General features: G+C 35.8%; 1 protein-coding gene across 6 annotated transcripts in view; it reads right to left on the reverse strand.

The window, feature by feature from the left end:
• MTBP (MDM2 binding protein) overlaps nucleotides 1-13356 on the reverse strand; it is a 34960-nt gene that overhangs the window by 19036 nt on the left and 2568 nt on the right. For 3 of the 6 annotated variants that reach the window (XR_008731477.1, XM_055705628.1, XM_055705624.1), the window contains exons 5-15: nucleotides 13043-13101; nucleotides 12000-12144; nucleotides 10385-10502; nucleotides 9695-9829; nucleotides 8840-8934; nucleotides 7980-8052; nucleotides 6178-6295; nucleotides 3370-3549; nucleotides 2121-2234; nucleotides 737-901; nucleotides 252-345 (exon numbers count right to left, since the gene is read on the reverse strand). Coding sequence is in view for 5 of the 6 variants with exons in the window: in XM_055705628.1 (XP_055561603.1) it covers nucleotides 252-345; nucleotides 737-901; nucleotides 2121-2234; nucleotides 3370-3549; nucleotides 6178-6295; nucleotides 7980-8052; nucleotides 8840-8934; nucleotides 9695-9829; nucleotides 10385-10502; nucleotides 12000-12144; nucleotides 13043-13101 (1296 nt within the window). In the remaining variant the exon portion in view is untranslated. The remainder of the gene's footprint in view (nucleotides 1-251; nucleotides 346-736; nucleotides 902-2120; nucleotides 2235-3369; nucleotides 3550-6177; nucleotides 6296-7979; nucleotides 8053-8839; nucleotides 8935-9694; nucleotides 9830-10384; nucleotides 10503-11999; nucleotides 12145-13042; nucleotides 13102-13356) is intronic. The other 3 variants (XM_055705627.1, XM_055705625.1, XM_055705626.1) reach the window with 3 other exon arrangements.

The raw sequence follows: 13356 nt of genomic DNA on the forward strand, positions 1-13356 counted from the left end.
TTTAGTTTTGGAACTATGCTACTTTTAGCTAACTTTCAGCTGTGTTTTGTCAATAAAAATCAAATCAATACTACTTTAAATACCAGGAAAATACACCTTTGGAAACTGACAGACACTTAGTTTTGGCCTTAAGCAATGTTTCCTCTGAAAGATTATCAATACAATTGAAAACAATTTACAGAACAGCTATCAACATATACTGTTCCTCTAGAGAGGTGTTCACTGGCCACTACAAAGATGATCCCCATTACCTCATTTTTTGTTTGTTTTTTTCAAAGTTTTCAAAATTCTGAAGAACATGTCTTTCTGGCCACTCCATTGGATTTGGCTCCATTAAATCTAATTCTGCAAGAAATATATGGTGAATAACCCTTAACAGAAATAAATAATCTTATTATTTGAAGAAATATTATACACATATATAAACTGGTTTTTAATAAGTATATTCCTTCATATATATACACACACACGTAAGTATATAAGTAAAAGGAACACCTGCCTGGTGCTGTCATCAGAAATATTTTATGCATAATTTTTTTTTGTCAAGGAAAAGAAAGGAAATAGTTAATGCAAAGATAATTTCAGTTTGCAAAAAAAGTCTAGAAAGCTACTTTACTTTTTCTTCTATTTTTCCCTCTTTTGGTGAAAGACTCTCCTTTTAATAAAGAATTGAGAACAGGTATGAAAATACATCAAAAGAGAATAAGCAGTGTATTTTCTAAATAATGATAGTTACCAGAAGTCACAGCGCACGACGCAGTTTTCTTGGTAACCTTCTGTAGAACAGGCTTAGGAAGACTAGTGTTGCATAGGTCCAAAAAACACTCTCTTGTAAGCTCCAACAAGTTTTTGAACTCATCAGTTGAAATAACTGGACGCTGCTTGGTCAATTCCTTTCTCTCTATGAAAAGAAAAAGAAAGAAAAGCTACCACACCTGTTAAGTAACAAAGAATAATTAGCGCCTGCTAAAACCCAACAAAACAAGAAAATCCCCACCCCAAAACAGTAACACAAGAAAGTTAACTTGACACTTACTACTGTACTGTTAAGCAAGGCACAGGTGGTTTACTCCATAGGCAAGTGAAAAGACTTAGCAGTGAGAATACCTGAAAACCCACGTGAATCAACTTTTGACAGTTGTTTAATTTCTGTATACACACATTTCCGAGTATATCCAGGTTTGTCTCTCCCCTAGAGACAAACATCTGGACATGATGAGCCCAAACATGAAAAGCTTCAGTCTACAGAGCCTCCTACCCACCTACTTTTACTGCTGTTGCAGGAGTGTGGCTCCAACATAACTGACAGCCTGTTCTGGTCTCTTTGGTGAGAACATCAAGGGTCAGGTAATTCTCATATGGATTTAAGATGACTAGGAAATCCCAACTGCTCCTAGCCAGTCTTCATCCTAATGGAAATGGGTGACCCACTCAAACTAAAACACAAGCTCTAAAGCAGCCCCAAGCTCAGGGTTAAAGTAGTCAGGAATCTCAAAATGACTGCAAGTTGGCGGCGGCGGGGGATGGAAGAGTAGACTATAAGCAGAAATCGTATTTTCCTTAAGCTGGTGCTCTGTTAATGATAAAACACTTAAATTATCTCCACAGTATGCCATTTTCAATAATCTAGCCAATCTCTGAGAAGTGTTTTTTGTTTTAATTGAGTCTCTTTGAGCAATGGACTTAGAAAAAAATCAGGACAGTCAAACGTACTTCTCTGCAAAGTCATGAAAATCTACAGAGGATGACCTTTCAGTTATTATTATGAATGACGTATCATGATAAACATAACAAATCTCCAATGCATACTTCTCTTTCGCAGAGAAAAAGTTAATTACCACAGAATTATTCCAAAACTGTGCTTAAACATTCAACATATTAGTGTAACAAACATCCACCAACTTTAAGTTCAGCATACGCTTTTCCTCAATATTTAAGTGTCTTTATCTGACATACAATCGTGGATATACTACAAAAAGTTTCTTTTTAAAGCTCCACTTTTTTCTTCATAAAGCGGTCAACTCACCTCTGTTTTGCAAGGTGAGCCATCACATTCAGTTTGAAATAAAGGCCTTTAAAATACTGGTTTGAGACCTACCAGTTCTTTCCTCATTACTTACTGAAATATTCCTTCAAGGCAAACACTTGGAGACGAGACAGTTTCTTTTCTCTCTCTAAAATCTCCTCTCCACAAAAATGTGGCAGAGACTTGATAAAGTCAGCAATATGAAAGCCTGTACAGATTAGGAGAAATATATTATTGAGATTCTCCCGTAGGACTGTGGAGACACCAAGTCATTACTTCTTAAAAGACATAAACATAGCAGACATACAAATTCCCTGTTCAAAGGAAACAAACAACCAGATTTTCAAATATGGCTAATCATAAAAAAAAAAAGGAAATTAATTACAGCAGAACACTAGGGCGATAACTTGGAATAGATGTCTGACCAGTATTTCTGAATTTCTGTACAAAACCAATATGACAACACAATTAACATGACTTGACATTTAAAGATTAAAAGCTCCTAAGTTTGATACCAGGAAAAAAGTTTTCTCTCAGCATACAGTCAAGGACTTTCAGTCTATTGACACCACACTAATAGGATTTTAATTAGGACAAATGGTAAGCAGTCAGTCATATTGCACATGGATTTATTTCAATGATAAGGAAATAAGCAGATAAGATGCAGGTCACTGTGCTCTTTTTCTTTGTCAGAGTTACCGAGAGCAAATACACGAATTAGCAGAGTAATCTAGTACGTGTATTTGTAACAAGACTACTTCTCTAAGATAAATTATACATGCACGTATACTCTTATCTAGGGGAGCTGCTATGATATCAGTGCTAGTTCATATCCTAACCACTCTGCAGTAATATGGACATCTGCAAAGTAACTGAAGACACAATGATGAAATTCGATTTGCCTGCCAACCTTGCAGTTTTCATTTTAAATCATCAGTGAAATAGGCTTGTCAACAGATTAATTGCCTAGATTTTAGGTATGGGCCGGTGAGTCTTTATACCGCCAATACATGCTTTTTAAACTTTAAGTTTGTGCAAATTTGATTTGCATTACTATTACCTGGATGTCCCTGTACATTAAAACATTTACGACTAATTACAGCGCAAAGAAATGACTGACTACAACTTTATATACTCAATTTAAAAAACCCGGTAGTAGTAACTTGTGTGAGTGAGTAAGCTTTTATCATAGTTTTTATCAATTCAAAAAAACGTTGCTGAAATCAAAATGCAATATTCCTTGTTTTCTCCCTTTTATCACAGACTGGAACAAATAAAAGGAATGCATACATTTTAGTAGCATTTGCCTGCCTTGAGATACTCTTAAATAAATAAGTACTAACTCTTACTTGACTCTCTTTCTTCTGTTTTTGTCTTTAACTTTCCATTTACTGCAGCAAGAGCGGCTGTACCATTGATCTGGCTAGCTGAATGAATCAAGGTTGCTTTACATCCTCCAGAGCCATTGCCTTGTAGCAAGAAATAATACCGGCACAATTCTCCCTTCAGTTCAATTTCTGGAACTTAAAAAACATCAGGACATAACCATGAAACAACCTCAGGAAAACAGCTTTAAAACAAGCTATAATCCAACATCAACATTCTTTCACTTGCTTGCTTCTGATCTGTGAGAAATCTTACTAACATCTTCTTAGAAGACACCCTAACAACAGCTAGTATTTACCCCTCAAAAAGCTACAAACTGAAAAGCATGCAAATAAATGAGCTACAGCAGCAAAGATGAGTTGGAGTATGCTGCTGGCTCAAAGCTAGCATGTTACCAGCATCAAACTCCTGCGACTGTGCATTAGAAAGCAAAGGCCAGCTTTCTAATGCGGGCTATTCTGACTACCAACATGTTAAGTTCTTTAATTGTTCTTAGAAAAATCAAGCCTTTAAAAGTTATGTTTCTGCCATGAAACAATGAAGAGTTAGGCAAACAGCATGCTACATATGTAATGATTAGAGAAGGGTCTGTTGCGCTAGGTAAAAACAGGCACTTTTGCAGATGTGGACTGAAATAATGGTAAGCATTCACTGGAAGAACATGTATCTGTAGAAGAAAAGGAAATACTGTACATACTCTTCCCAAGGAAGCTGCATTATTCATTAATAAAAGTTTCATTCACTGCCTCACACTTGTGCCTAGACTGGGCGAGAGATAAACACATCCTATTTTTAAACACTGGCATATAGTATGCAGTTTTGAAAATAAATTAATGTAGGACTTGGTCGTAACAGTGAAAGCACTGTTTTTACTACCTTTTGCTATCTTTTTACATAGAAAATGTTTTATAGCACCGTAGATGTAGAAATTGAGAGAATGAGTACTTCTTGATGTACTAAGTTTTAACAGTCGAATCATTTAATTTCAGAAGATACTTGCAGTACTGTCTCAATAACTACCTCAAGAAGAGCTTGACACTTAATAGCATAATCAGTCTTTGTCAGTAACAAATATAAAGTGTTCCTTGAAAAGTTGAGGCTGGAATGAGAAGGGAATAGAGGGGAAATCCTGCTACCTCAATATATAAATCCAGGCAAAGAAGGAAGAAAAGAACAAGAAATAAAAAAAAGATTCCAGACACATTCGCACTTGTCCTCTTCCCCATTCCCCTAGTCATTTGAAGTATTTTCCTTTTCCAGTTTATCTTGGCATCTCAAAGCTGATTCCTCATGGGAAAGCTTTTCTTTCTCATTTTAATCTTAGTTAGTATTTAAGAATTACCAATTCAAAGAATTACACTTTCCCATAGATTGAAGAGATTAAGGGTTTGCAAATCTTTAATATAGTCAGATCAGTGGTTGCCACTAAAAAAGTTTTCATCTAAATGAGCAAATGTGTTTAAATGGCCATGATTCTCCCTCTATTCTAAATTTTGCTCAAGAGGCCTAGTAAGAACCTATTGTGTATTACTGATCACATTATTGTTAACACTTGTACAAAACTCTTCCACTGGATCACAGAATAAAGATCTTGGAGACACTGGGGATCTCGCACTTATTTGACTGCATCAGTACTATCTCTCCCATACAGTATAAATGCTGCTGCTGTGATCAGCTTCACAATCACACCCTCTCTGCTCTACCACCTCCAAACATGCAGAGATCATTTTAAATCTATGTACTGCCAGCACCCATTCCACAGAATCTAAGCTTATTGCACTGTTAGACAGTTCTTCCTAATCCTCTCAATTTTTTGCTTATCCCAAAACCTGCAAGAATGTCAGTCTGTCAGCCATTGCTGTTTACAAATGCCACATTCAGTTGGCAACAAAAGAAGTCACTGTTCATTGGATTCTGCAGAAAATATTTGACTGATGTATAAACAACAAAATCACATAGGAAGGCAGAATCCCGTATCATATCCTGTCCTAGATAAGTACTTTAAACACTGGGCTATCACCAAGCTCCTTTTAGCCTGATGTTTTCAAGTCCCTACAGACTTGTCACCACTTGTAGAGTGCCTCCACTTGCAGGGCATATACAACAGCTGGCTGAGAAACTCCACCCAGTTCTGATCTACATGGATTCTCTTCTCTCACTTTCTGAATCAAATATCTACGCACTGCCACACTGCCTAAGAGGAGTTGGCTGCCATCAGTACAGCCCCATAAGGAAGAAGGAGCACATTCTCAAATCACCAGTTAAGCACACTGGCTTTCAGGTGAATGAAGGCATCCAGAGTTTCCTGATGCTCTGTATTTTCCCGGGAAGAGGTTGAAATTAAATGCAAGTGCACTGAAGAACCTCTGGAAATGCTTAAGTGAGAAGGGAAGCATTTAAGTGAAGCAGACTGGATTTCCATCTGCAGAAGCAAACCTCTTTGCCCATGGATGCTACAACCATCTTAGAAAGGTGTGCAGAAGCTGCATCTTAGCTGACAGACAGCACACAGAAATTGTTTAGGTTTGCTTCCCTAAAGCTTGTCATGATGTTATTATCAATTATCCTCTACAACAAGTCTGTGTAGCTGAACTCATATTCACCAAAATCTTTTGTGTCAATGAAGATCGCAATCACTGACTTAACCTCATTTAAGAAAAAAAAGGGCATCCCAAATGTGTAGAAAAAACCCACAATGTACATATGTACACATACAGATATAACCACAAGAAAATACACATGGTAGTCATCTTCCTATTACCTACCAGTAATGACCTTGGGTTTCCTAGCCATATATTCTTTCCATTTCTTGGTACTCAGCTGGGCAGGGGATGGGATCATGACACTGCTTACACTACATGGCAGTGTAAATAACGCTCCCACCTAAATAATGAGAGCAAATACAGTACATGCAATATTACTGAAACCTGTTTACATTTCATTCTTCAGTTACTGATTTGGCATTATTTCAAATGCACTTTGACTGAAGAAAAACACCTTTACTTAACACTTGTGTCATTCACATCAGTTGAGATGGAATAGGATTTGACACCGAAGCTGTAAAAATCATGCTTATTTTTTGCTCCAGTTGAGAGATCTGTAACTGCTGAATTTCTATTTTGTTCATAAAAAAGTATTTGTTAGTATTTCATTTATCTTTGAAAGACAATTAAAAGTCTTTCAAATTGAAACTTTCAATTGTCTTTGGAAGACAATTAGAAGTCTTTCGAAAACACTTCTGTAGAGTAGTACCAAGAATTAAAAGAGAATTCAAAGATATAGTTGGCATCAGCAACTCTGCATTCCTTTGAAAAACATGTAATTTTTTTCCTCCCTACATATTATCCTTTTCAATTCATCAGGTTCTGGACTAGTTTATGTGTGTACATACATTTTAGGCCAATAAGCACCAATAGGAGAAAATGCAGATATTTTAATACTCAAATAATAAAGCAATGCTTTTACAGCTATTAGAAAAGCCTACAAATGCATAATACTTCTAGTAGTAGACTAAAAAAAATCCCTATGAGAAACTGTTACCTTGAAAACATAAGCACTTCAGCATGTGCAGACTCTAAAAAGTAGCCTGAGAATGTGCTTTAACGGTTTTGACTTTTTTTTGAAAGAGCTAGTAAAAATGCAGGCTCTTAAGATTGTAAAAGGTATTTGATCAAATGTTCAGTATCCTCATGTAAAATTACAAGTTACCTGGGATATTTACCAATATAAAATTACTCCAAAAGATATTTTTGGTACAGCATTAGAAAAACGACTTATTTCTTTTCTGGCTAAGCATTAAGAAAAATGGAGTGGCAGGAGAGGAAAAAAGTTACTAAAAACCTAAATAACAAGCTGAAGATGAAACACACAGCCTAATAATGGAATACCATCTCCACGGTAAATAAAGAACATAAGTTATTCATTATAACTATATCAGCATTTTCACATTGTGGGTTCTGTTTTGATTGGCATAGATTCATTTTAGAAACACTAAAAAAACCTATTTCCTAAACAAGCATACATCATCTTAAACATTCAGGGAAAACATCTTCAAACTAATCCTGTAGCTATGAATAATCATACTATCATTTCAGGTTGGGGGCGAGGAGTCTTGCAAATTTATGTTTCAAGAAGTCTCTTTATCCCAAATCAGAATGAAAAAGCAGAACATGCACAAGCAAAGTAAAAAAGCTCACCATTTCAGACTAAGACTAGCTAGATACATTTTATAGGTTGCACACATACCTGCCTTTTGCTAAAAAAAAAAAATAAATAATAAATAGTTGAATTATGATAGCACGTAAGTTACCTGTCAGGATAAGATTAAAAGTTACAAAACATTTTAGGAGATTAAAACTTAGCTAAGGTAAAGAGAAAAGTGTTCAGTGGGCTTACAAATCATCGCAACCTGTACAGCATGCACCTTTAAAAGCCAAATTTACTTTAGAACTAAATATTGAAGGAACGTACACAGAGACTAGGTTTAAAAATATTATCCTTGTATCTTTTACAAGCAATATACATATCTTCATTTTTCTGCTATAGCTCAATAGAAATAAGTTTTTACCTTCCCAGAGACAAAAGAAATCTGGTCCAAAAGCAGAGTGGATGTTTCCTTGATACTCTTTCTTGCCAGGCTCCTGAACAGACCCGTTTAAGGAACATCATCTTCACAAAGAACTGTATGCATCTCTATTCTACAAATCATGTTAGCATCGTATTTCAAATAAGGCCCGCAAATGCCTAATATTTGATACTCCAGCACCACAAAATATAGGAAACACACCTTTCTAGGCAAACTTGTAGCCTTGGAAATGTTACATGACGATATAAACCACTGACATCTTTAATATAGGCAGGCTTAAACAAATTTATGTATTCAAAGTCCCGGCAGGTTTATACAGCCTAAGTTACTATCGTTACACCAAGACTAGTATCAAAGTACATAAATTTAAAACCAATAGGCATACACCTTGAGATCTCTGCAGCATATGCAACTCAAGAGAAAACTCCTCTGCTGTATCTTGCCACAGATTTTGCACCTACACAACAAACCCACAATTTTTGGAAAAATGTTTCTATATTGTGAAGCACACTACGTATGTTAATAAAGCTTGTTTGTTGGGTTTTTTTTTAAACTTACACAGCACTACACATATCTCTGTTCTTTTCCCACAAATAGCATACAGATCATCAGACAAGGTATACGTGCAATAATACAAAAAATAGCTGGTTATTGTTGCTGTAATTTACATTTCAATATTAAAAAATTCCAGTTGTGAAGAATCACTATGTCTATTTTGGCACACTAGAGTGGAATGAGCCCTTGCCAATCCTCATGTATTGCCTGCATGGGTAGATCCCGATCGTTTTCTTTCTACTATAGACCATTAACAGCAGTAGTTTAGATCCTTAAAAAAAGGATACAGCTCAAACTCCAGATCCGATATAAAAAAGGAAGGTAGATCAGAGAGCACCACCATCTGTAAAAACTCTAGTGCAGGACCATAGTAATGAAAAACCTGAAAAGAGATCAAACAAAAAAATCTGTAACACTATATATGATGTTACCTCAGTAGAACTTCCTCAAGAGCTTTGCGGGAGGCATTTGCTTTACAAGTACATCTGGAAGAGGTATAAAGGAATATAAAGAGAAAAACATTTCACAATACCATATTAAACATAATTATATAAAAAACAAGGAAGGTATTTAATTCCGTTTAATAAAGCTTACTTTGTAAGATGTCAACCGTATGCATCCAAAGGGTTGTAACTCTTATTCAAATTCAAAGAAAAATAAGATCTACCAGGAATAGACAAATACAGTCTAAAATGTACATACTTTAACAATGAAAATAAACACTCATTTTTGTTTTCATCAACAAACGTGATTCTGGAATTCCCATCAAATAATCTACTTCCAGTGGAAAACATAAAATAGCAACATTATTTAAAAACAAACAAACAACAGCCTTTTAAAATGAAGTAGACAAGGTTAGATAATTCATAAATAAATTATATATTTTGAGTGTTAATATTGAACAAAGTCTTAATTTCTACTTGGAAGTAATTTTGGCATCGCATTCCTAAGAGCAAACAGACGAAATTTTAAAGACCTGTTCTGAGAACACACACGAACAAAAGAAGTATTCCTCAATCTTATGCAATCATTGCTTTTACGTTTAATTTTCAGTTCTGACTAAGGTTCTCCCAATTACTCATTTTCTCAGGAAAGTAAAACATATAATTCTAGTGGCTCAAAGAAAGATCAAGAATACTTGCCTCTGGCAAAGCATCAGTATTCCTTGATTGTCGCTCTCTTTTAACAGCAAAGAAAGAACTTAAATGTGATGTGCTGAATGTCTTTGCTGAAGTGCTCTTCATACAAAATTCTGGAAACCTAACTTCTGATCCAAACTGGAGGAAGGGGAGAAAAAAAGACAACACATTTATTATGTGTCAAGAGAGAAAAATTGTTTCTCTTCAGTCACTTATGCGTATTACTATTTTAAACAATTAGGATCATATTTGTTTCCAGCAGATCTATAGAACTAGATAAAATTAGAATAGCAACTACTATAACTAAAACCTTAGTATTGAAAATGTGTATGTCTTTCAGAATCACAAATTAGATGTGCTTGCAAACAATGACTTAAAGAGTTACATGATAATGATTGTGACGGATGCAAAACAGTCTAATTTTGAACTAGAAGTTCTAAGGCAAATATTTCAGAGAAGAGTGTCTGGATTTCTGAAATTCAGATCTTGAGGCCTTGATCTCCTTTGTTCTTTCATTACACTAAAAAGCAGGCTGTTCCCCCACCCAACCAGATACATTGCACATTACCTCTCTGAATTAAATTGTCAAACCCAAGTTTGGCTTAAAGCATAAAATGACTGTACAATACATGCTTTAAATTATATACTCCGATGCTTTTAAAAAATAACCATAACTGAAAAAAGTTATTTTACCTTTCTTTCCCATATATGAATCTTTCCTCTCCAGAGTTCTTTTCTATCAATAATATTCATGACATTATCTGAGGATACAAAGTCTGCTGAGAGATAGTCTGCAATCTTTTGCCAGCTACTGTAAAAATAAGGAAGATTTAATCCTGCCGAATGCAGTATTACAAATTAACATAAGCAGTGCAATTTGACTGAATTTACCTATTACCTCTTAGCACTGAATAGTCTTGTGTGTGTTAAGACAGACATATATATAGCTTTATATTCCACAAAGTAAAAAATGTTACAGACTTGTTGCTTCAGGCTCTGTAAAAGACATTGTTCATATGCTCCATGAACGTGACATCAAAGAACTTTGAGAGACATCAAACAAGACCAGTAGTGGCAAGCTGCAGGCATACCACAGTAAAGTTGCTAGAAGCTGAAGCAAAGCCAGGTAGCCATCACCAGGGCTACCACTGGCCCATCGAGATGGTATGTAGTTAGCCTTGTAAGTAGAGATAGGACTACAGAACAAATATTACCAAAATTCAACAACAGAGAGAGAGAACAGTCACTATCTGTGGGTCCTGCTGGCAGTCTGTCTTCTAAGAGAGATCAGCACCATCAGCAGAACAGGAAGAATAAGTGAGAGAACTTTCATCGGAGAAACTATTTGCCCAAATGACCTCATTTTACATAAAAGGCAGCAGAAAAATTTATTCAATCAAAAGCTGGCTGCACAGGAAGGTAATCAATGAGCACTGAGACCAAACACTCATGGAAGTTACCGCTATAATTTTATCTTCCTCCATATACCTTCAGAAGTACTACATAGCAGGTATATTGCTTATTGTATCCAAGGACTGAGCACTGAACTTTTTAATTTTAATCAGTTTTATTAATTTAGGATTAAGCTTAACCACATATTCTATGAAGTAAACTTCAATCTTTTGGGTGTGGAGGGGAAATAGAGAAGACCTTGCAGTTAGTCAATATCCACACAATAATTTTCTGCACAGGGAAAAGAACAAAAACAAAACAGAAAAAGCACTGTGGTTTATACTGAGACATAGCATGGCCTAATTAGAGGAGGACAGTAAGGAAATTACTGGACTTAATTTCAAATTGAATTAATAGTTTCAGTGTTAAGACTCTTGAGAAACATAGAGGAAGTAATTGAGCATTTATACTCTTATTTTCAAAAGGGACAAACCAGACAATTATTTTTTTCTACCCAAAATGTAATACCAAAGGTAATATAAAGCCAGAGTTACACACAAAAACTGGAAAACGACAATCAACACAAGTCATTATGTAGCACTGTACAACAATAAAACCATCATATGGGCGCTGAAGCTACTAGCGATGGAAAGGAAAGAGAAAATATTTTACCTTCTGCTCTCGTAGAAACAGGAACTTCAGAAGACTTGCTTTTTTGCCTGCCCCTCTGGTCAGGGCATGCATTTACAATAAATCAGCATGAGTAATTCCTCCCCTCAAACAATAGGAGACAAATCTATGTATTTTCAAAGTATGCATGTAAAGTGCTCAAGACACTCGTTTTATTTTAACCACTGACATATACTAACACAAAACAAGAATGACCTTGTTGATAGACCTAAAATAAACGGCATACCCTTTAGAGTCATTTGCTGCAATAGTGATTTGTGCGGAGTGCCATTCTCTCAGGTGTTTCAGGGCACCAATAGCTGGTAAGCAGTCTTTTAGCTTGGGTCCATCTTGTTCAACTGCCTGCAGTATTACATCAACCATTGCTCTGCCTATAAAAGCAGGTATATATGACTTAAAGTACCATTATTCAGTAAATGATTCAGTCATTTAAAGACAGAAAAGTACTGATTATCACTGACTGCACTAAAATGGGCTTAAAGATCAACTTCAAGTACCTCCAGCAAGACTGAAAACACTTCTCGTGCATTCTAGCTCATCTCTTGCCACTCCTCTTAGATTAACACAAAATAAAGTATTTTCCTGTTTGCTCAGTTACAGCAGTTCCACACCTTTCCCCTCTCTCACTCAGCACTGTTTGGCAGACCAGAGTTGTCTCCAGTACAACTACGCTATGTCATTTTCCTCTTTTTAACACCTCTAGACTGCAATTTCTCATTCTTTCCGCATTCAGTTCCTTTGCTATCCCAGATCAACTGCTGCAACACCGTGTAACCCTAACACACAAGGTGATATCATCTCCGGTTTACAAAATCTGAATCCAATAGTTTCAATCTATGCTCCTTCACAGCTTCTTAACTCCCACCCACAAACAATCAGCTTCAGCTGGCAAAAAAAGCCTGAGGTCAACATCTTTCACTTTTTTTCATAAAGCTTTCTGCAGCTGCATGTTGACTTCCATATTACTTACTGCCTATGACTACTTCGGTGCCAATTCAGATGGAAAAATTAATTATATAAATAGATACCTTATTAACAGCTACCTCTATTGAAATACAGCCTTCCAAAGAAACAAGCAGCAAACTGCTCTGTAAGATGATTTGCAATGCAGGTCATGCTCAAGTTCCTTAAACTACTTGCAAGAGCTGCATGTAAGTCAATACAACTAATATCCTCTGAATTTTTCCATGCAACTATGATTTTACCAGCTGAGTTTTTAGAGTCATAACTAACAAGAAAAACAAAGACTCCTTTTTTAAGAGAGATTACCTGGGGCAGGCAGTTTATCAGCTAACTGATGCAAACTTTCTGCAGCTTCATCATAGATACTGAAGATGAGGAGCAACATGGTTGGAAACAAAATATAAACAAAGTCATTTAGAAACAAAAAGATACAACTAACAAATACTACCTGATGTAAGTCTTGTATCTTTACAATTCTGCACAAATATGCCTAGGCAATGAGATATACTAATCGCCCCTTTTACTGAGGCAGAAGTAGGCTAAATGACTTCAAAACAACCTGCAGTAAAACTGGGGGTAGGAGTCAAGATGGATTAGCAAGGAACTTCTTTTAGTATATA

The sequence above is a fragment of the Falco cherrug genome, chromosome 3, assembly GCF_023634085.1.
Source record: "Falco cherrug isolate bFalChe1 chromosome 3, bFalChe1.pri, whole genome shotgun sequence".
Lineage (NCBI taxonomy): Eukaryota > Metazoa > Chordata > Aves > Falconiformes > Falconidae > Falco > Falco cherrug.